Below are 25,070 nucleotides of genomic sequence, written 5' to 3'. Positions count from 1 at the left end.
AAATGTTGCCTTAATTTAGGCTTCTAACAAGTGCAAAAGCTGTTAAATAAAATGTAGGACCTGCGTTGTGGTTATGGAGGCGCACTATGTCCCATATTTTGTAGAAAGTGGTCTATTTCTACGCAATAATCTGTTTGTTTTAAATAAACTTTGCCTGCATCTTGCACACCTTTGTCCTTGCATTGTTGCATTTTCACTGCAGATCTGTTGGATATTCTTTTTTTTGTCTTGGCGCACTATGACGCCTAATGCCACTGTAGGTGTAGCTAACGTCAGAAGTGGTGTTAAGCGTTGTAAAGCGCCTCTGTAGCCGCAATTCACGTGAAAGGTAGGCGCCGGAAATTTAAGCCTTGAAAACCCTGGCCTACATTTACGGCACCTACCTTTTACAATGCTGCGATTGTGGGGAGGAAGACTCAGGAGCAATGTTAGGAAATTATTTTTCACCGAGAAGGTGGTAGCCTGGAATGCCCTCCCGAGGGAAGTGGTGGGGAGGAAAACGGTGATGGAATTTTAAAAAAAGCATGGCATAAACATAGAGGATCTCTAATTAGAAAATGAAGAATATAAATTAAAGAGTTAAGGCTGGTACTGGAGAAATTTGCACGGTCTGTGTCCCATATGTGATGATTTGGTGTAGGATTGGGCTGGGGAGGGCATCAATGGGAACTCCACTAACTTGGAACATGAGGATGTTACTGGCCAGACTTTATGGTAGATATCCTGCAAACCAGATGGTTGGATAGGCTGGAGTGAGCTTGGACGGCAACTTCAGCATTTGGAACCTAGGATAATACCAGGTGGACCAGAAATATCAAAGAAGAAACAAGTTAAATTAATCAAGTATTTAATGGGTATAACTAATGGGCAGACTGGATGGACCATTTAGGTCTTTATCTGTTGCGCCACTTATAGAATCTGGGCCTGGTTGTTTAAAAAGTCTTGAATCTATGAGAAAATAATAGTTGGGTAGCTATTGCTTTTTATGTAGTTTAGCAGTCTGGTAGATATTGTACACTGAAATTAAATAGCACAACTTTATGATAGTTCTAAATTTCAAGATTTATTTCCAGTATATCACCCACTACATTTTTGAATATTCATTATATAGTACCATAACATTCAATAGTATTACACCTACTACTAATACTTACCATTTCTATAGTGCTACTAGATATAAGCAGTGCTGTACATTAAACTTTCAAGACAGTCCCTGCTCAGTAGAGCTCACAATCTAATCAAGCAAACAGGACAAATATAAATTACAGATTGTCGATCTATAGGTTGCTGGTTCCAGTCACCAAACTGACAAAACATGGCTGAATATTAGGGTGTACAAATTAAAGCAAAGGAAGGAGAAAGCTCCTACATAGCAAAACCAAAACACAAAGAAAAGTAGGGATGGACCAAGAACTTTCCTAAACAACGAGTGTAAAATATAAAGCACTCTTATTAGCAAAGCACTGACAGATAAAAAGATCTGATACAGGGCTGTGTTTTGCAGGATAACCGGAGCCTCAGGGGTCACCAATACTCTATAAATCAAAATCACAACATACTGTAAATAATAATCAGTATATGAAGTGGGAGTGTGTGGCATGGTGGTTAGAGCTACAGCCTCAGCACCCTGAGGTTGTAGGTTCAAATCACTTAATCCCCCCATTGCCCCAGGTACATTAGATAGAGCGTGAGCCTATCAGGACAGATAGGGGAAAATGCTGGAGTACCTGAATGTAAACCATTTAGGTTATAAATAGTATATAAATACTAAAAATAAAATAAATAAATGCATGTATGAGTCATATAAATGGAATTAACTATGAAAACCAAAGAAAACATATCAAAGTAGATAAGTATGCATGAATATTGTGATGGGGCCAGGGGTAAGCCTAGCACTGGCAACCCGGCTCCTGCCCCAGGCACAAGTATTAGCGCTCTTTGGAAGACCACTCTTGAATAAGCACAGCAGAGAGAAAAAAAACAAACAAAAAACTTTCCACCAATAGTTTCCAGTTCCAACTTTTATTATCCAGGTCAGTTTGCACTGGTTCTAATACGGCCATACCAGCTGATGGTGCTTGGAGGAGATTTATCACAAACAAATGTTCTCTTTTACAGCAAGCCCTTGTTTCAATCAGGAAAGAAAAACAACCCAAAATATTTTCCTTTAAACCAGGGTTTCTTTCTCACAATTCAGCTACCATGCTTTGCACAGTTATGGGCAGTATTCTGGTTTCAAGAACCTCTGGTTACAAGAGCCCCTGTGCCCTGGGCTTCAGGTCCACTCTTTTTAGGCTTGGCACAATTATTGTATTGAGCCCCCTATTTCTTCAGGAAGTTCTCCCCACCTGACTACCTGAAGTATAAATACCCTTCACAACCCTTCTTATTTCTGGGCAGGGGGCTGGGAACCATCCACCCTTGTTTTAATGGTCTAAGATTCCCCTCCCAAAAGTTCCCACCATCAGGGATGTGAAATGTCAGGTCACTGAATCCACTCCGGGCTTTATTTCTCCCTGTAAGGTTGTTTAGCATTACCCATCCTCCCACTCACTATGTTTTGCTTGCATACAGGGATTCTGGTTTAATTTCTGCTACTAACCAATCCTCACATTCACACATCAAACTCATTCATTATACAGTCCCACTTAAGGACAGAAATGTTTCCTTTAAATACTTTAGACCGGGGGTGTCCAACCTTTTGGCTTCACTGGGACGCATTGGTCGAAAAAAATGTTTCTGGGGCTGCACAAACATGCAAACTCTGTAGCAAGACAGAGGAGGGAGCCGGTAAGACGGTAAACATCTGGGGGCAGCAGAGGAAAACACTGCATCGTCCTTGACCGTGGCCGCACAAAATACTTCACTGGGCCGCAGGTTGGACACCCCTGCTTTAGACCATTGTTACAGCACAAACTTTCATTCCCTTCCCCCACACAGTGCCTTGCTCACTCATGCTGCATTCAGACATATAGCTTCTGGGCTGCAGTCCATTTCATCCCCCTCAGAGATATCTCCCTCTACTTCCATAAGAGATTCCTCACTCTCTGAAGCTGGGTACAAGCTATCCTCTGGAGCAGCCTTGGGCCATCCCTGCTCATGAAGCTTTTCCCTTCCAATTAGCCTCTGCTTAAGAAGCAGAGTTTTGTCAGTATGGAAGTGCTGTGGAACAGGGGGTTTCTTAGCAGAAGGCAATAAGACAGAGCTCCTAGCCTTCAGTTCCCTGTTCTGTGAGGAACGTCCTTCCCTCCGGTTTCCTGATTACCTGTGGGTGTTTTAAGCTGGCTTTGATTTATTCTGCTGTGTAACCTTCACTGGAGCTCTAGCCACATTCTGCATGTCAGCTCCACCCCTTTCCTTAATCCTTGCTGTGTCAGATTGCCTGACCAGAGGTTTAGCTAGAGAATTAACAGATGATTTATAAAAGGGATTATAGAGACTTGGAACAGGTATTCTGTTCTTCTCTGCCATCCCTTCTCTGTTCTGCCCTGCCTGTCTGATCATAGCACTAGGAACAGGATTAATGGGCAGCTTCCTTGGCTTAGGAATAGACACAATTTCTTTAGTGGCAGGGTTTAAAGCAGGTTTTGAACCCGAGACAGGAACTTCCCTGTCATGATATGCATACAAACCAACTGAACTAGTGTAACTCCAGTAAACTTTGCTGGGTATATCTGCCTCTACAATTCATACCTTACTATGGTGCAGTGGTTGGATCTACAGCCTCAGCACTCTTGGGTTGTGGGTTCAAATCCCGTGCTGCTCCTTGTGACCCTGGGCAAGTCACTTAGTCCTCCATAGCCCCAGGTACGTTAGATAGATTGTGAGCCCACCGGGACAGATAGGGAAAATACTTGAGTACCTGATTGTTAAACCGCTTAGATAACTTTGATAGACGGTATATTAAAAACAAACAAACCTAATAATACTTGCTAAACTACTTCAAAGAGTAGAAGTCACGGGGCAAAATGTTGCACCGGAGCTATGAAAGGGAGCAGATAATCGGCAGCAGCATCCTCTCAAACTTCTATCAATGGCCACAGCACCCCTCGCTGCTTGTATTTTCTTTTAAATGTTTTTTTCTTCTTTTAAATTTTAAGGCGATGGCTAATGCAAAACTGACTGAATATCAGAACAGTTTAACAAAAAATAAATAAATAAAGCAAGCTTGTCTTATTGTTAGACGTGTGACGCTTGCTTTGTATCTTTCCACTTCCTTCTCTCTGTCTCTGTGCAGATCAAATTAATAACAGGATGTCCTCCTGACTTCTGTTCTCCTGTCGGCCAGCATTTCATGAAAATCTAATTTCTTCAGGCCTCTGCACATGAAAAAAAATAGCCAGCTCATAGAAAAAACTGTAATAAAGGTATAAAAAGTTAGCTGAAATGTTCTGGAAGCTAATGCTCTCTTGGGTAGGAACTAGACTGGCACCGCAGAGTCTATTTAAATATATTGCTCAGAGCCAATCATGTAATAGCTTTCATGTGATCGGGTCAGGCAAGCTTGATTTACTTCTCTTGACAGTCGGAGAAGTGTCTACACTTCCCAGAACACCCTCCGAAACTGACAAAAAGAAAAACTCTTGAAAGGGGGGACAACACTCTTAACCTCCCCAGTCGTGAAATGAAAATTAGTAAAAGTATATCCAATCAATGGAAGTGTTTAGCGCATTTGGTTGTACAGTCTTGAGCTTGTAAATCCAGCCTGGCAAGTAATAAGAAATCAAAAAATAGTCTTAGAGACATTTGGAGCATTGAGATAAAGCAGTATATTTCTGCATCTTGATGGCCACGAATCTGGACTTGGAGGATGAAATGTACAGCGTCAGCATCTATGAGACAAACATGTTTTTTTCTGTTACATAAATCTTTTTTGGACCCCTGTTAGGTTACACAAGTTAGACAGTTAAGAACATAAGAATTGCCCAGCAGTCCGCTCACGCGGTGGCCCTCTAGTCAAAGACCAGCGCCCTAACTGAGACTAGCCCTACCTGTGTACGTTCTGATTCAGCACAAACTTGTCTAACTTTGTCTTGAATCTCTGGAGGGTGTTCTCCCCTATTACAGACTCCAGAAGAGTGTTCCAGTTTTCTACCACTCTCTGGGTGAAAAAGAACTTCCTTATGTTCGTACAGAATCTATCCCCTTCCAATTTTAGAGAGTGACCTCTCGTTCCCCCTACCTTGGAGAGGGTGGACAACCTGTCCTTATCTACTAGGTTTATTCCCTTCAGTACCTTGAATGTTTCGATCATGTCCCCTCTCAATCTCCTCTGTTCGAGGGAGAAGAAGCCCAGTTTCTCTAATCTTTCGCTGTATGGCAACTCCTCCAGTCCCTTAACCATCTTTGTCGCTCTTCTCTAGACCCTTTCGAGTAGTACCGTGTCTTTCTTCATGTATGGCGACCAGTGCTGTACGCAGTATTCCAGATGAGGGCGTACCATTGCCCGGTACAACGGCATGATAACCTTCTCCGATCTGTTCATGATCCCCTTCTTTATCATTCCTAGCATTCTGTTCGCCCTTTTCACCGCCACCGCACATTGCGCGGACAGCTTCATCGACTTGTCGATCAGAACTCCCAAGTCTCGTTCCTGCGAGGTGTCTCCAAGTACTGCCCTGGACATCCTGTATTCATGCATGAGATTTTTGTTACCTAAATGCATCACTTTACACTTATCCACGTTGAACCTCATCTGCCATGTCGATGCCCATTCCTCGAGCCTGATTATGTCACGTTGCAGATCTTCGCAATCCCCCTGCATCTTGACTACTCTGAATAACTTCGTATCGTCTGCAAATTTAATCACCTCACTCGTCATACCAATGTTTAGGTCATTTATAAAGATGTTGAAGAGCACGGGTCCAAGCACTGAGCCCTGCGGCACCCCACCTAATAGATGCTGGCACTGCCATTTAGAAATTAGGATACTGGATCATCTGTTGTTCTATTGTCCTTTGATACTCAGCTTCTGAACATCAATATGGGGACAATTAACCTCATACTGGAGTCAACAATTCCTTTGACGTATGAGGCAATTATATGTGGAACATTGCTGCATATCAAGCCTTTCATGGATTGCTACAAAGGCAGGCTCTTCTTGATTATGACAGGGATAGATATGCAAATGATAACCCGCAATTGGAAGAATTGCGATTGCCTCAACTTTCTGTTTTGGTGGGCCAGTTTATGTTTAGGGTACAAATACAAAAAGATGAATGCGGATATGTTGGGGCACAGCAAATTATTTAATTTGGTTTGGGGCCCTTTGACATCCTTTGTTACTTCAACATAGTAGTCATGGTTTAAATTTTTTGTTTATTTTTATACATGTCCAGGACGGGGAGGGTGGGTGGGTGGGGGGGGGGTATCTTTTTGGTTTATTTCTTGATTAAATTGGTGGAGGGGAGGGATATTTTTTTTCTGCATTGTTATTAATGGAATTTAAGTGCTTATTTTGTTATTAATGTCTGTATAATTTATGGCACTTTGTATTAGCTTTGAAAATTAATAAAGTTTTTTGTTTTTTTTTAAGTAAAAGTATATCCAATCAATGGAAGTGTTTAGCCCATTTGTTTGTACAGTCTTGAGCTTGTAAATCCAGCCTGGCAAGTAGGGTAAAAATTGAAGAGGCTGATATACCCAGCAAAATTTACTGGAGTTACACTAGTTGGTTTGCTTTGTGATTTTTACTCCAGTACCTCCATATTTTGTTTTTTTGAATATGCATACATAAATATAATTTAATATTAAAAGAAACAGTATAAATCCTCCCCCCTCCCTCCCCCCCGTTTATTAGGCTGTGATAAAGGTTTCTACTGCGACCCAGAGCACTAAATGCTCTGATGCTGCTCTGTCACTTATAGAAATCTTATTCTGCACTAAAACAGAAGCAAACAAGATATGGCTTCTGATGGATTTTGTTAAATAGCACAAAGGAAAAGGGCAAGGCTAATGTCTTGCACAATCAAGGCAAACTTTATTTATATAAACAGTCCCAACAAGGACCCTGGTTTCGGCAGAGAAACTGCCTTCTTCATGGGTTAAAGATTGGCTTAGTGGCAGACTTCAGAGGGTGGTGGTTAACGGTACCTTCTCTAAAATGTCGGAGGTGACTAGCGGAGTGCCACAGGGTTCAGTCCTGGGCCCACTCCTCTTCAACATATTCATTGGGGATCTGACTCAAGGGCTTCAAGGCAAGGTATCCTTATTCGCTGATGACGCCAAACTATGCAATATAGTAAACGGCTATAATCTACAGGATGCTATGGAGCAAGACCTGCGTACTTTAGAAAGATGGTCCTTGATCTGGCAGCTGGGCTTCAACACCAAGAAATGTAAGGTCATGCATCTCGGTAACGGAAATCCTTGCAGAACCTACACCCTGAATGGAGAAACTTTAACCAGGACTACGGAAGAACGAGACTTAGGAGTAATCATCAGTGCTGACATGAAAGCAGCCACTCAAGTGGAGAAGGCTTCATCTAAAGCACGGCAGATGATAGGTTGTATCAAGAGAAGCTTCGTCAACAGGAAACCTGAAGTCATGATGCCATTGTACAGAGCCATGGTGAGACCTCATCTGGAATACTGTGTGCAATTCTGGAGGCCACATTACCGTAAGGATGTGCTCAGAATTGAATCGGTTCAGCGGATGGCCACCAGGATGGTCTCGGGGCTAAAGGGTCTCCCGTACGAAGAAAGACTGAGCAAATTGCAGCTCTACACTCTCGAAGAGCGTAGGGAGAGGGGAGACATGATTGAGACATTTAAGTACATGACGGGATGGGTCGAGGTGGAAGATGATATCTTTCTTCTCAAGGGACCCTCGACCACAAGAGGACATCCGCTCAAACTCAAGGGAGGGAAGTTTCGTGGAGACGCCAGGAAGTACTTCTTCATGGAGAGAGTGATTGAGCATTGGAACAAGCTTCCAGTGCAGGTGGTTGAGGCACGCAGCATCCCAGACTTCAAGAACAAATGGGATACCTATGTGGGATCCCTACGAGGTCATGCCAAGGGATAGGGTCACTAGGACTTGAATGAGCGGGTCAGTAGAGTGACAGTATAGTTACAATTATACTTTAGGGGGTCAGTAGACTTAAGAGGGTGGGTAAATGGTGTGGGCAGACTTGATGGGCTATAGCCCTTATCTGCCGTCATCTTTCTATGTTTCTAAAATAACTGGTGAAATCGTAAAATGGTATGTAGTTTTAATATATATATAAAAGCAACGGTTGAGCCTTTTGTAAACCACACAAAAAGAGCATTGTCGACTCTGAGATCAAACACAAACTTAATCAATGTTTGGTCTCAGAGTCGACAACGCTCTTTGTTCTCAATGTGGATTAAACCTTTTCATATGGTTTACAAAAGGCTTAACCGTTGGTTGTTTTTAAAAAAATATATATATTACAACTACATACCATTTTACGATTTCACCAGTTATGTTGTCCCATGAAGAAGGCAGTTTTTCTGCTGAAACCAGGGTCCTTGTTGGGACTGTTTATATAAATAAAGTTTGCCTTGGTTGTGTAAGACATTAGCCTTGCCCCTTTTTTTGTGCTGTCTGCTGTGTCGAGCAAAGTTAGAACATAAGAATTGCTGCTGCTGGGTCAGACCAGTGGTCCATCGTGCCCAGCAGTCCGCTCCCGCGTCGGCCCTTAGGTCAAAGACCAGCGCCCTCTTGTGTTTGGATTTTGTTAATAACATTGTTAACTGTGTAAATGACATTTTAAAGACAACTATGTGGCTAAAGAGGTCATTCAGACTATCTGTATATTTAAATAAATATTACTTAATTTCTACATATTTCAACTGTGATTTGCTGTAGGTAAGGGTCACTTTAAGCAGTTTTTGCAGGTAGACTTAGGGCTCCTTTTACAAAGGTGCACTAGCATTTTTAGGGCACGCACAAAATTAGCGCACGCTAGCTGAAAAATTACTGCCTGCTTAAAAGGAGGCAGTAGCGGCTAGCACGCGGCATTTTAGTGCACGGTAGCGGCTAGCGCGCGCTAAAACCGCTAGCGCACCTTTGTAAAAGGAGCCCTAGATTCAGCGTGCAACACTGCATAATATGTTCACTAGTAATTTGTAACATTTGAAAAACTATAAAATCTACCCCTAAAATTGATACGTCCCACTGAATATTCACTTGCAGTGACACTCAATCACTACAATTCAGGGAGTCACTCTACTAACATGCTAAGCTTCAGAAACCTCTATTGCCTAATTACCTTTTCTTACCCTAATGACTTTAACTTCAGCTATGCCCTATTCTGTAATATTCTGACAGCTATATGTAATAGAGTCCTACTGTCACATATTCCCATATCTAAATGATTCATTTCTCTTCTATTGAATGTAACCTGTAATCTTCGCAGGTGTGTTTGTATACATCACATTAATGAATCATGCATTGTTCAATATCCAGGTACACTGTGCAGTCAACGCATTCCCAACCCTCAGTATCTGTTTAGAAGAGAACATTTCAAGCCAGAGCTATTCTTTGGAAAATACACGAACATAAGACACTGGCTTGACTTTTCTACGACATCAGTTGGGTGGTTCAATTGCATTTACCAATTTACTAAAAGTAAAATGATCTTACGTGGTGATTGGCAAGGAGCATACCTCTTAAGGTTTACTGGAATGTAATCCTGGTAACTTCTAAAACAGTAAGTACTACTTTTATTAAAAGCATATTTGTATAATTGAATTTGTAAAATGAGAAAACTGTATGACACATGCTCTCCTGAATTTAATATTTATTTATTTTTAGTATTTATAAACCACTTATAGCCTAAGTGGTTTACCTTCAGGTACTCAAGTATTTTTCCCTATCTGTCCTGGTGGGCTCATACTCTATCAAATGTACTTGGGGGATTGGGTGACTTGCCCAAGGTCACAAGGAGCAGTGTGGGATTTAAACCCACAATCTCAGGGTGCTTAGGCTGTTGCTCTAACCCAGGGAACTCAAAGTCCCTCCTTGAGGGCCACAATCCAGTCGGATTTTCAGGATTTCCCCCAATAAATATGCTTCGAAAGCAGTGCATGCACATAGATCTCATGCATATTCATTGGGGAAATCTGAAAACCCGACTGGATTGTGGCCCTCAAGGAGGGACTTTGAGACCCCTGCTCTAACCACTGCGTCACACACTCCCATACATGAGAAATGCTAACGTTAGTTATAACCAATTCACAGATCACTGACTTGGGATTTTTCTTGAATCAAAACTATCACCAACATTTTGGTAGAATTGTTTAGAGGAAATGCGAATTGTTAAGGGAGGCTTAGTTAGGGTAGGCCAGAATGGGAATTGTAAGTATGACAAGAAATATGATTTGCTGTGGTGGCTCGTGTGAACGTGTATCACCAATGCTTCTTCTCTGTGGAGGGGTCCTTGCATCTCCTGGACACCTGCTTTAGCATGTTGTCTGAGGAAAGAGGCATCAAAGATGGGGCTTATTGGCAATTCTTATGTTCTTATTGTACCATCTTGATACAGTATCAACTGCAGTAATAGAAGAAGAGCAATTTTTTTTTTTTTAATTCTTTATTCATTTTCAATATTTTCAATAAGTGCAATACAAATTAAATACATTTTACATTTAAGACATCACTTAATATTCTTTCAAGAAACAAATCAATCTGAATCCCTCCCCCCACCCTATCCCATAACTATTATAAATTTTTAATTTAATAATCAAATCTTCAAAAAGCTCATTATGATATACATTTCATATCCATAACAGAAGAGCAATTCTAATCTCCCTTTCAGGGTGAAGAGATGATACTGAGCTCTGCGCTTACAAAAGTTTCAAGTTTAATTAATATGTGATTAAATCGCATTATCCAAAATTTCAAAGCGATGCACAATTTAAAAATTAAAAGGGGAGAACAAATAATGTATGATAGTAAAGAAATAACGTTGATGAGAAATCAACAAACAATAACAAACCAAAAACAAAAGGAAAGCGGGAGGAACTACAATTATTATAGAAAAGAAGAACAGAGGGAAATAATGTTAGGTTGGGGATACATATGATAAGAGGCCTCATGTACATTTTTATGTTTCAAATGCATCTTTGAACAAAAAGCCCTTCAGTCTTCCTTTGAATCTATCTAGGATTTTTGTCTTCTCTCGGCTGTAAGGGTAATGAGTTGCAGATTTGAGGGGCTGTGACTGAGAAAATAGTGTCCCGCCGAGTATTAATGTGTTTCAGAGAAGGAATAGTAAGTAGATATTTGTCGTCAGATCTTAGGATTCCTTTTACATTACACATTAGTGATTTCTATTCCGCTTGTGCCTTGCGGTTCTAAGCGGATTACAATTAGAAGAGATCTGGACATTACCGAGAGAATTACATAAACAACGATTCAAGTAAGTTACATGTTATGGTAGAATGTTACAAATTTAGAGATATCTGGAATTTATCCGCTAGAATTACATAGCAAGATTCAGGTAATTACAGGATACAGTGGGGAATAACAATAAATTTGGGTAACAGAAGAGAGTTAACTAACATTGAAGGTAATTACAGGATACAGTGGTGAATTTTTCCGATAAAATTACATAGCAAGATTCAGGTAATTACAGGATACAATGGGAAATAACAATATATTCGGGTAACAGAAGAGAGTTACCTACATTGAAGGTAATTACCGGATACAGAGGGGAAAAACAGTATATTCGGGTAAAAGAAGAGAGTTATCTAACATTGAAGGAGTAGAGGTATTTGATACAAATGGTAGATGCTTATGTAGGGATCTGAATAGTTTTGGTAGGTGTGGTTCGAGGAGTTGATTAAAGTGTTATTCATGGGGGGGAGCATGTGTGATTGGGGAGAGATTAGTAAGTAAAGACGTGTTTTTTGAATAGGAATGTTTTGGTTTCTTTTCGAAACACTTTGATGTCTGTTGTTTTGATCATCAGATTGGTGATGGTGGGGTCAATTTTCGCTGCCTGTGTCGATAGAAGACTGTCGTAAAGTTTCTTACGTCGGGTACCGTTGTGAGGGGGAAAGATGAATAGGTTCTGAGTTCTCCTTGATCTGGGTAATCGATAGCGGTAAAGGCGGTTATTTAGGTAAATGGGGGCAGTTCCATGGGTTATTTTGAATAGTAGGTAGTAGAGTTTGAATTGAGTTCTTGCTTTTATCGGCAGCCAGTGAGAGTCTACATAGGCGGGGGTGATGTGGTCAAATTTGCTGAGGGAGTAGATGAGTCTGATGGCTGTGTTCTGGACGGTCTGTAGTTGTTTTATCATGTTGTTTGGGCATGGTAGGTAGAGGCTGTTGCAGTAGTCTAAGGAGCTAAGTATGAGGGATTGTACAATGATCTTGTAGTGTTCGTTGGTAAAGAATTTTCTTATTTTTCTTAGATCTCGCATGGTGAAGAATGCTTTTTATATGATTTTGTGTATTTGGGTTTGCATTGTACAGCATCTGTCTAATTGAATTCCCAGAATTTTGAGGGTGCTCTGTATTGGATATTTGGTTGTGTTTACTTCTAGTTCTGTTATGGATGGTTTTTGTTCCTTCTCTAGTAGTAGGAATTTGGTTTTCTCCGTATTTAGTTTCAGCTTATGGTTCATCATCCATTTTTCTACGGTTTCCAGTATTGATTTCAGTCGTTCGTTGGAGACGGGGTCTTGGATGTTGAAGGGTAGGAGGATGGTTATGTCGTCCGCATAGCTGAAGGATGTTATATTTAGTGCGTCTAGGGCTGTGCCTAAGGAAGCTATGAAGAGGTTGAATAGTATGGGTGATAGAGGGGAACCTTGTGGTACTCCGCAGGGGTTTGTCCAAGGGTCGGACAAAAAATCCTCTGACTTAACTTTGTATGATCTTGTTTTAAGGAATCCTTGGAACCAGCTGTGAACTTTACCTGATATTCCTACTAAGTCAAAAGCTGCTGAGAGATCGAGTTGGATGATTAGTAATTTGTTTCCTTTGCTGAGGTGCTGTCGGGCTATGTCTAGTAAGGATACCAGTAGTGTTTCAGTGCTGTAGTTAGCTCTGAATCCAGATTGATTTGGATGCAGAATGTGGTGGACTTCTAAGTAGTTGGAAAGATATTGTGCTACTAGGCCCTCTATGAGTTTGACGTATAGAGGGATAGAGGCGATTGATCTGTAATTTGTTGGGTTGTCTATTGGGCCTTTAGGGTCTTTTAGTATGGGAGTGATTATGATTTCGCCAAGTTCCGGAGGGAACTGGCCTTCCCTGAGGGTGGTTTGCAGCCATAGCGTGAGACAAGCTTTGAATTTGGTGGACGCTATAGCTAGTAGATAGGAGGGACAGTTGTTCAAATCACAAGAAGATTTGCTGTATTTTTTGTACAGTTGTTCAAGGTCTGTCATTGGGAAGTTGGTCCAGATCCTATCTGCTGGTATGGCTTCATCCATTGTGGGTTTTATTAACATCTCTTCTATGATGTTTTGAGAGTTGTTGAATGTGGTTCTGATTGTGGTGATTTTAAGTTTGAAGTGGTCCGCTAGTTGAGAAGCTGTTGGAGTTTGTGTTCCTTGGGTGGCGAGGAAGGGTTTGGTATCAGTGAGTTTTTTTAGAATGCTGAAAAGTTTTTTGGTGTCCGGTTTTTCAGTGCCAATGATTTTGGAGTGGTAGTCTTTTCGTTTTTCCTTCAGTTTGATTTTGTATAGTTTGATTTGGGATCTCCATTCTGTTTTATTGTGGTGTTGTTTCTGTTTTTTCCAAGTCCTTTCTAATTGTCTGCATTGCCTTTTTAGGTGTAGGAGTTCGGCGTCAAACCATTTGTCTGATGGCCTGCATATTTTGTTTTTAGTGGTGCTAGTTTGTTCAAAGTGGATTCGCTTGTGTAACGCCAGGTGTTTATGAATTCCTTGGGGTTATTTAAATCTATTGCAGGGTCTACTGTGTCCCAGAATGTGGTAGGTTCGATTTTCTGTCTGGACTTGAAGCTTGTTTTGCTTGAGGTAGGTTTGAGTTTATTATGTTCCCAGTTGATAGTGAAGGTGCACTTGTAGTGGTCAGACCATAAGGTGGGATGCCATGAGCCGTTGGTGATGTGGATGTTTTGTGTGTTGAGGTTGGGAGCTGTGTATGCGGTGATATCAAGTTGATGGCCCTTTTCATGCATGGGTTCGGGGTTGAGTATCTGATAGGATAGGATATTGAGGAATGAAAGAATATCTGCTGCTTGTTTGGAAGTCTGGTCTTCTAAGTGGAGAAGCTGCGCTAGCGGTTGTAGCGTGCGCTACACGCTAATGCCTCCATTGAGCTGGCATTAGTTTTTCCACGTAGCACAGGAGTTAGCGCGTGCTAATCAGCAGCGTACGCTAAAAACGTAGCGAAGCTTAGTAAAAGGAGCCCTTAGGCCCAGATTCTGTATAGGACGCCTGTCCGGGAGTCCTATACAAAATCGGGCCTACACCCGCCTAAAGTTAACCCGATTCTGTAACCGACGTCCATGTTGCAGACGCCGGTTACAGAATCGGTTTTAACATGCCCAACCCCCCTCCCCCCCCATGGCTCCCCGAAGATCGCTGGCAGAAAGGTGCTCAATACTTCCTGCTGACAGAACCCGCCCCCCCCACCCGACGATTGCCGGCAGGAAGGTGCTCAGCCCTTCCTGCCAACAAAACCCGCCCCCACGACAATCACGGCAGGAGGGTACCCAACCCCTCCTGCCGACCCCCCAACGGCCCTCCCAACAATTGTGGCAGGAGGGTGACCAACCCCTCCTGCTGGCCCCCCCAACAGCTCCCCCTAAGATCGCCAGCAGGAGGGTGCCCAACCCCTCCTGCCGGATACCCCCAATGAACTCCCCCCACCAGAATCCCCCCTTAGACTTACTTTCTCATGTTGGACCGGACAGCTCCTCGCACGTCCAGCCAGCAGGCCCACCTCCGTCCAAATGAGGCACCCCTCCCCTGCCCAACTCACAGGATTCTAGGGCCTGATTGGTCCAGGCGCCTATGCCCCTCCCGCTATAGGATGCCTACAGCTGCCTACAATCGGGAGCACTTTGCAGAATCAGGGCCTTAGTGTTCTTGAAGGGGTATAAGGGATGAATACTCTTTCTAGCAGTGTCTCAGTAAGAAATTACTTGTGGTCTACTAATCTTTGGTTAATATGGTCTTTTCTATACATATAAACACAAGTTGAAAAGTCTATACTGTAACCAGTGCACAAAAAATACATTTCCCCAAGTAGGTGAATGGTTGAGTGGGAGTGAGTGTGGGCTGGTAGTGGTGGAGAGAGGTGTTCACAGAGAGAAAGGTTATTACAGAAACATGGCTTACACCAGGCGATGAGGCATTTCTTTCATATTGCTGTCCTCCAAACTATGACTATTATTGGAATCATCGTATAAACCGCAAAGGAGGTGGAGTGGCTGTTATTTTTCAAAAAAACTTAATCTCAATATGTGACCAATCTTGTAATAATAATATCATTGAATTCTTACATGTCCAAATTAATAAGAATCCTAAAACTGATCTCCTCTTACTTTACATTCCCCCTCCTATAGATCACACTAAACTATTTGCTTTACAAAACTTAATTTTTGATTTCTGTTCAGCTTCTTCAAGCTCTATAATATTAGGTGATTTCAATATACACTTTGACGACCTTAATAATCTTTATACAACTGATATGTTCAAGTTCGTTGAAACTTTAGATTTGGTTACACACATAAAGGAGCCAACCCATTCTTCAAAACATACCCTAGATATGATATTTACTACTAAATCTCAATATATATCTCATGCGATACCATGCATTTTTCCTGTACCATGGTCTGATCACCACTTAATATCTATTACTTGCTGCTACACTTACTCAATAGAAACATTATCTTCTTCTGATCCTCCAAAACAAATCTCTTTTAGAGATTTCTCTAAATTAGAAACTGCCGATATTACTCCTTTTTTCAGTCCTTTGATAAATATTCCTAACTTTGATTCAGTTGATGACCATCTCCTTTCTTGGAATTCTTTATTAGAATCCTGTCTAAATGAAAAAGCACCTTTAATTTCTAAAACTATACCTTTTCATAAAGCACGTAATCCATGGTATACTAAAGAACTATCTATTATTAAGACACAACTTCGTTCTCTGGAAAGAAAATGGCGCTCATCAAAAACATCTATTAACTTACAACGATATAAGGAACAAGCTCACTTTTACAAAAATAAAATTAATCAAACAAAAAAACATTTCTATTCTAATAAAATTAACAAGGCCAATAATAGTTCTGAAATTTTCCAGATTCTCAAATCCATTTCTCCTGAGTTCAAACAACACAATAAGAATAAAAGTTTGGAAAATACACTCAAAGCTCAAGATTTAGCTGATTACTTCTGTAAAAAAATTGAATTAATACGAGAAACTTTTACTGCAAAGAAAGTTGACGACATCTTATACAACAACACTGACCTCACGCTACCCACATCCAAATGTCTAAATTTTAAAATTCCAACTTTAAAAGAAATAGAAGCCGTCCTCCAAAGAATTAAATTAAAAAATTCTCGTTCAGAACTAATCCCTCCTTTTTATTTGAAAAAATTTATTTCTTGCTTTGGTCCCTATATACAGTCGCTTATTAAACAGAGTTTTATTACATCCACCGTCCCTCTCATTTGGAAAAAAGCTATCGTCACCCCAATCTTGAAAAAATACAATGCTGATCGTAACGACGTAGTCAATTATCGCCCAATTTCAAACTTGCCTTTCCTAGCAAAAGTAACTGAAAAACTGGTTTTCGAACAACTGACTGACTTCATTGAGTCATCAAATGTACTACATCCTAATCAAACCGGTTTCCGGAAACATCATAACACAGAGTATTCAATGTTAGGCTTGGTATCCAATATTCATTACTACTTAGACCACCACAGATCGGTCGCTCTTTTTTCTTTGGATCTTTCAGCAGCCTTTGACACTATAGATCATGCTCTTCTACTCAATCGTTTGGAATCTTTCGGTATCGGAGGACAAGTACTACAATGGTTTCAATCTTTTCTTTCCAACCGATCCTCTACTGTCATAATCAAAGAAGATCACTCTACCCCTTACACCTCGCTTTTTGGTATACCTCAGGGTTCTATACTATCTCCTCTATTATTCAATATCTTTCTCTCACCCTTTCTTACCTTATGTCAATCACTAGGCTTTACTACTTTCTCCTACGCTGACGATATCCAACTTCTCCACCCACTTGACCCCGGAAAACATGATGAAATAATAGCCATCAACTCCAAATTGGATACAATAAAAAACTGGCTCTGTAATAATAAACTCTCTTTAAATATACAAAAAACACAAACAATGTTATTTACATGGAAAAAAGACATCACACTAATTTCTCCTTTTTTGCTTGAAAACAATCCAATTGAATCTGTCTCATCCATAAAAATATTAGGAGTTATAATTGATACGAACTTATCTTTTCATGGTCACATAAGTCAAACGGTTAAATCCTGTTTTTATAAATTACGTCTGATAAGATCCATTTCATCCTTCTTAGAACCAAAATCTGTTAATATCCTTGTCCATTCCATGATTATTTCCAAAATAGATTATTGTAACTCTTTGCTATACAATATTTCCCAAAAAGAAAAGAAAAGACTCCAAATAATCCAAAACACGGCCATAAAACTTATACATAAAGCAAAAAAATATGACCATGTAACACCCCTTCTTATTAAATCACACTGGTTACCAATTAATCATCGCATAACTTTTAAAATAGCATTTTTAGTCTTTAAGGTTCTAATATATAACACCCCTCAATTCATTTCTAGAATGATTATCCCCTATCATTCTAATAGAACACTTCGTTCATCTCAACAAGAGTTACTTTCGGTCCCTTCACTCAAAATTGTGGGAACAAGGAGAAATGATATGTTCTCTGTTTTAGCCCCCCAACTCTGGAACACTCTGCCTCTTTTTATTAGAAAGGAGAGAGATATTATCTCTTTTAAAAAACTTTTAAAAACTTTTTTATTTAATGACGCTTTTAATGAATAACTTTTCTGCTGGTTTTTTTTTTTTTTTTTTTTACATCCTTTAACAGCCAGGCTTTTATGAATAATGAATAATTTTCCTTTTTTTTTTTTTATTTTACATCCCTACTTTATGTTCTTTCCCAATATATGTTTTTTTCACCAATTGAAAATATGTAACTTTTCCCCCCTTTCCTCCCTTTTTCATGTTTGTTTTTAATGTATTATTTAATTTAATTAATTAACAAATATGTGGTTTTTTTTTGGTTTTTATTTTTATAATGTTTTACTAATATGACTGAATGTTCTTTTATATTCTGTTTTTAAGTGTACATCGCTTAGAATGTTTTAAATAGGCGATCCATCAAAAATAAAGTGAACTTGAACTTGAACTTGAACTTTGCTCAGGGGACATGTGTGAGAATCACAGGCAGGGCTGTGATATCCAAAGGCACCATGTTCAATGCTCAGGGCCTATGAAGTTCCCAAGAGTCAACCCCAAAAAAGTTACAAGTCCAAAAATGCAGTCTATCGGACTAAGGGCTCCTTTTACTAAGGTGCGCTAGCGTTTTTAGCGCACGCAGGAAATTACCACATGCTACGCTTTTAGAACTAACCCTCATTAAATACAGCTACTTGTGGGGATAATTTTCTCTTTGCTTTTTTTGGCATTTGCAACGCACTAGCCTGACCATTTCAATATATTGTCTCCCTGTGATTCCAAGATCTTTTTCTTGGTTGGTGATCCTAACTCAATCCCAACTAATACTGGGTTTTATTTTCCCTAGCTACATCATTTTACACATCTGCCATTTAGATGCCAAGTCTGCTACTCTCACAATCCCATATCATTTTAATGACTTTGAATAATTTTGTGACATCTGTCAATCTGATCACCTTACTTGTATTTCTAGATTATGTCTGAATATGCTAAACAGTACAGGTCCCAGTACAGACCCAAAGGGTACTCCACTTTTGACCCTATCTAATTACACAACTATTTAGTCATATTCACTGTTTCCTGTCTTTTAGCTGGTGTCTAATTCACAATAGTAATATAGTTGCCGTGTTAGTTGGAAGCTAAGCACAAATTTATTCTTAGCCCAAAAAGAGAGATGTCCTTTTCTTTTGTTTGTATTGATTAGCTAGAATAGGACATTTGCCTCCTATTATCAGGACTTTGTAATTTGCTGAGGAGTTTCTTATGGTGGGCTTTATAAACTAAACAAAAAACAAAAGAAACCGCAGGCGAAATGTACAAGATGCAGGCTATGTTTATTATATCAAATATCAATGCGGTTAAATATTACCACCCTTTAAACAAACCTAAGGACCCGACACGGTCCGTGTTTCGGTAAATACGCCTTCCACAGAGGCCCTATCAAATATAAATAAACAATGCTAAGAATATATAATAACATAATAAAAAGGACATATAGTGTAATTAAAACAATAATAATAATTAAACAATCAAAGTAAGCTAATGTGAGTAATGCATTAAATAAACAGAGATATGTGATAATAAATATATGAAGACCAAGCTAAAGAACAATGCATGACAAAGCTTAGTGCACCAAAATGCAGTGATCATGTGCATGCAAGAACCAGTGTAATGACAAAAAAACCCACCATACAATTTTAACATAAGTGTTACACAATAATCATAAAATGTGAGGGGTGAATAATGCTGGAAAAATGTGAATGAAAAAAAGATAAAAGATGAAAAGATAAGAAATGTGACTCATGAATCAATAAAACAGGGTTGTTAAGGTTTGACTTAGACCGCAAATATAAAAATGAAAATGATGATAAATTAAAATATAAAATGTGAAATAACAACCATCAGATGATATAATATAAGGATTGTTATGTTCTTATGAACTTATTTTAAAAGTAAAAAAGAATATGTCGGCTCTATTGATTTTTCCCTATTTCACTGATTGTCCCATATTCTTTTTTACTTTTAAAATAAGTTCAATCCCATGTCGGTCCTTAGGTTTGTTTAAAGGGTGGTAATATTTAACCGCATTGATATTTTATATAATAAACATAGTCTGCATCTTGTACATTTCGCCTTCAGTTTCTTTTGCTTTTTTATGGTTACTTATTTTCACTGCAGCTCCCGTTAGATTTTTTGCTTTGTTCTCTGGGCTTTGTAAACTGCCTTCTGAAAATCCAAATACACAATTTCAATAGGCTCTGCTTCACTGCTACATTTGTTTGCCCCTTCAAAACAATCTAATCATTTGAAAAGGCAAGGCTTATATCTTGAGAAGCCCTGCGGCACACTTAATAATAAACACAGGGGCCTGCTCTTTTCTTTATGTCTCTCCAGCCTATTGTCCCTGAGACCTGGAAGCCCTAATCTTGAGCCCTGGTCCACCTAAACCACTGCTTTTTATCACTCCTTCAAAATCTATTACAGTCTATATTGCACATTTCCAAGATGTACCAAGGTATCTTTCTGAAGTACTGGTTAAACAAGATCATCAGGGTTTTTTACGTTCCTCTCAGCATACTTTGTTACAGCTTCTTTCTCTGCAAATAGTTAAGCTAGGTTCCACAAGGAAAGCTTTTTGCTATATGGGTTCTCCTCTGCGTAACTTGCTAGTTTCTATTGTCAGTAATATGTCAAATCTTAGTTTTCGTAAGATACTGAAGTCATGGATTTTTGAGGACACATTTTCTTAAGAATCCATCATTGTTCTTGCTATTATTTGTACTATTTGGGGAGAATAGTTGGTAATTGAGGGTTGTATTGTTAAATTGTGGTTGGGTTGGTTTTTTTTTTGTTTTAGAAATTATTTTAATTTATTGTACACCACCTTAAAACTTTAGGGGTCCTTTTACTAAGGTTTGCTAACCGATTTAGTGCACACTAAATGCTAAGAAACCCATTGAATATAATGGGCGCCTTAGCATTTAAATCGATTAGTTTGCCTTAGTGTTCGGCAGTATATCAAAAGAAATAATCCAATCCAAACTACACTCCTCCAGCCTGACTCTTATGTACCCCCTAGTTGAGATATATATTTAGCTCCTAGGGGATCTGGAGGTATATTGGGGGAGTGATGGTAAAAAGAGATCACATATGATCTGCAGTATTGCATCAAGAGGGAAAAAAGGATCAATAAGACAGGTCTTGTAGTTTATATATTCAGGGCAATTTTCAAAGCCTTTCTCTCAGGTAAAACAGGTAGAATTGGGCAATTTGAAAATTTGCTGAATTACCCGAATGCTTTCACCTGAATTTGGTGGAGGTGTTTCTGGGTATGGGGTTAGGACAGGGATTGAAACAGAACATCTACAGTACTTGTGTATTTCAAACATATGCGTGGTGTTTTTGTTGCAAAAAGGACTTCTAGAAAAAGAAGGGTCAATTTTCAAAGTGAAAGTATGTGAATTTTTTTCACTTTGAAAACTGGCAAAAGCCCATGGACAAAAAGTGCTCATGGACTTTGAAGATATTGTGGAAAGTTTTGAAAATAGCCTCCTGTTTTGTTCCAGTGTAACTCGGGAAACATGTATAGCAAGCAGAACTTAAAATATGTCTGACAGAAAAAAAGATGTTGTTCAAGAGATTTACCTACTTATGTTTGTTCATCATATTTCACTTTTCTGAAATGTACGTCTAGGTTAATTTTATTTATTTATTTATAACTTATTTCAGGTTATAGAAAAAAAAAAATCCTCAGAATGACCTGCTTGGGAAAATCATTCAATCTCATGACATTTTGCATCTTCATCAATTCCTTCCTAGTTTCATCACAGAATATCAATGGTGAGTACTGGCTTCTATGCTATTTAACATATTCTACATATGATGCTCTTCTGTGGGCTAATTACAGGCGATGGCATAGTTTGTCATTCATATACTGACAAGACTCAGACCCAACTTCATAGAAACATGATGGCAGGCAGCAGGAGAGAGTCAGGAGGCAGGAGAGAAGAGGAGTAAAGAAGAAGGGAAAAAGTCAGAGGAGGCAGGAGAGAATAAGGGGCAGCGGCAAGAGGTAGTTCCGCCCACCCCTCCGACATCAGCAGAACACAGATCTGGAGCTCCCCTTTAAAAGGGGAGGGGCCAACGGCGCTCAGCCATTCAGCGCGCATCGATGGCGAGCGTCAAAGGCGCTCACCTTGCTGAGTGCGCCTTTGCGAAGGACCTTAAGAAACTGCACTGAAGAAACACTAGGGAAGGACATCTCCACAGGCAAGCACCACACGGGCAACAGAACAGACAAACAGCAGATACATAAACACAGCAGTCGCAGAGGACATACACAGCAGAGGACACACACAAAACAACAGGGGTAGTAGGTATAAAATTAGGAGAGGGACTGCACAGTAACAACACAGTTTCCTACACAAGAAGAAGTCACTTCAGACAAGCATGAGAAGGCATACAGGGAAGAACAAGAAGCATAGAGGACTTGGGAAACAGGGAGAAGCCACTTCAGACAACAGACCAGCAAGCAGACAGCAATGGAAGCAGCAGACAGAAGCAGGATGATGAGCTACCAGTTTTCTGCACCGTTTGTCATATATATGACTACCTCTCCTCTAGGAGGTGGTCTTATGTATGCACTCGATGCGAGGAACTGCAGGGTCTGAAGAAGCAAGTCAGACTACTGCAGGGTAGAGTAGTAGAACTAGAAGCACTTCAAGCAGTTGAGGAGAAGATCGGAAAGGCAGAAAACTTCATGATTAAGAGGAACACTGAAGATGAAGTCAGGGAGTTAGAGAAGTTCATTGAGGAGGCATACAGAGAGCCTGTGGAAAATCAATAACAACAGAAGATACACCTACAGAGAGTGAGGAGGACCACCTGGAGGACAACCACAAGAAAGGAATATATGACACGGCAGCAGGACCTGGAAATAGCAGAGGGAAGATGAGTCCAGTGCAAGCCAACGCCAGGATGAGGAAAGATGGAAGGGCACCGAGGACACGGACCTGCGGCTAGAGAGGCATGAGAAGATACAGATGACAGCAATTGTTGTGGGGAACTCCATCATCCAACAGGTCAACAGCTACATAGCGGGAGGAAGGAATGATTGGCTGGTGTCCTGCCTACCAGGAGCCAAGGTGGAAGATATAGTGAGCTGCATTGACAGGATCATCGACAGTGCGGAAGGGGGATACACGGCGGTGGCTATCCACATTGGGACAAACGACGTGAGCAACAGGAACTACAGCAGGGAAACACTGAAAGACCAGTTCTGGATGCTAGGAAGGAAGCTGAAGAACATAACCGAAGGTCACATTCTCAGAGATCTTGCTGGTATCCAGGGCTGACGGGAAGAGGCAGATGGAACTTCAAGCAGTCAACGCATGGATGAGGTGCTGGTGTGAGGAAGAAGGATTCTACTTCATACGCAACTGGACGACGTTCTGGGGGAAGAGCAAGCTATACAGGAAGGATGGCCTCTACCTCAGCGGAGACAGAACAAGGCTACTTGCAAGCAACATCAAGCGAGAAATTGAGAAGTTTTTAAACTAAGAAGAAGGGGAAAGCTGACGGTCGACCAAGAGTCGATGGTTCAGGAAATGGTATACCCAGAGGATACCATGCAAAAAGATTGCAGGGAAGACTTATCGGATTAGAAACTGGTTGATGGATAGAAATCCCGACGGATCGAAAGGGATGGGAAGATGGAAGGGGAAGGAAATTCAAGAAAGTAACAGGCTGCAAACTCAAGTGTATGTACACAAATGCAAGGAGCTTAAGAAATAAGATGGGGGAATTGGAAGTTATGGCACAAAAAGATAACTTAGATATCATCAGCATTACAGAAACATGGTGGAACGAGGACAACGTCTGGGACACTGTGCTACTGGGATACAAGCTATACCGCAGAGACAGAGTAGGACAAAAAGGTGGGGATATTGCCCTATACATAAAAGAGGGAACTGAGTCTACCATAGAGAACACGCCGGAAACGAACAATAAGGTAGAGTCTCTATGGGCCAAAATACCGGGAACAAATGGAACGGATACGAAGATCGACATCTACTACCGACCTCCAGGGCAGTCTAAAGAGACTTATGGAGAAATGATCCGGTGAGTCTTCCCTGCTATCATCCTGCATGGTATCCTCTGAGTATATCGGTTCCTGAACCATTGACTCTTGGTCGACTGTCAGCTTTCCCCTTCTTCCTAGTTTAAAAACTTCTCATTTTATTCATATCTTTAATCCCCATGTTGTTTTAATCATTCCCGTAATTAATGAACCTCCTTAATCCCTTATTTGTTCTGTTTATCTGTCTTAAATAGATTTCTAAGCTCTATTGGGTAGGGACTGTCTCTTGGGTGGTTGTGTACAGTATTGGGTATGTCTAGTAGTACTGTAGATATGATAAAGTAGTAATAGTAGCCCAGATGTCCATTATTCGGGGATTCTGTCCCCCTTCCCCCTACCTTCTTGTTCATCTACAGCCATGGCCGCTTGTTACAATAAAATATTACTTTTGCAGGTGGGGATGTGAAGCTCCCCACCACTGCTGAAGATATTTCCTGTCTGAGCAGCACTTAATTCTCTTATCAAAAGGAATCAAACTGAAACCAAGGTGCAGTTGATAACTGGAACTTTTACTTGAAAGTGATTGTAGCTTTAAAGCATAAATTATTTACAATTTCTTCTGGTTTGCATACTGAAACAGGTTTACAAGCTCTCTATGATAAAGTCATTTCAGAAACATTTCTATTATGTTCCCCAATCTCTTCATAGGAACATAAGCATAGCCTTACTGGGTCAGACCATCCATCTAGCCAAGTAGCCTGTTTTCACGGTGGCTAATCCAGGTCACTAGTACCTGGCCAAAACCCAACTGGGAGCAACAGTCCATTTTACCAATCCAGGGCAAGCAGTAGCTTCTCCCAAGTTTGTCTCAATAACAGGAAATTGTCCAAAGCTTTCTTAAAACCAGCTACATTAACCATTCTTAACACAACCTCAGGCAACACGATCCAGACCTTAACTATTCTCTGAGTGAAAAATTTCCTCCTATTGGTTTTAAAAGTATTTCCCTATAACTTCACTGAGTGTCTCCTAGTCTTAAAAATGCTGGCCCTTCTTA

At 40.3% G+C, this 25,070-nt stretch overlaps 1 protein-coding gene across 5 annotated transcripts in view; it reads left to right on the top strand.

Moving 5' to 3' along the window:
* The window catches only part of LOC117357052 (adhesion G protein-coupled receptor F4-like), a 79,888-nt gene that overhangs the window by 12,521 nt on the left and 42,297 nt on the right, over positions 1-25,070 (top strand). For 4 of the 5 annotated variants that reach the window (XM_033937218.1, XM_033937217.1, XM_033937214.1 and 1 more), the window contains 2 exons: positions 9,434-9,677; positions 21,664-21,774. In XM_033937218.1, the coding sequence (XP_033793109.1) occupies positions 21,690-21,774 (85 nt within the window). In that variant the 5' untranslated portion in view covers positions 9,434-9,677; positions 21,664-21,689. Of the gene's footprint in view, positions 1-9,433; positions 9,678-21,662; positions 21,775-25,070 lie in introns of those variants that run through there. The other variant, XM_033937219.1, reaches the window with a different exon arrangement.

This window comes from Geotrypetes seraphini, chromosome 3 (assembly GCF_902459505.1).
Source record: "Geotrypetes seraphini chromosome 3, aGeoSer1.1, whole genome shotgun sequence".
NCBI lineage: Eukaryota > Metazoa > Chordata > Amphibia > Gymnophiona > Dermophiidae > Geotrypetes > Geotrypetes seraphini.
The sequence above is the reverse complement of the archived record's forward strand: the minus strand, read 5'-3'. Positions and strand labels throughout refer to the sequence as shown.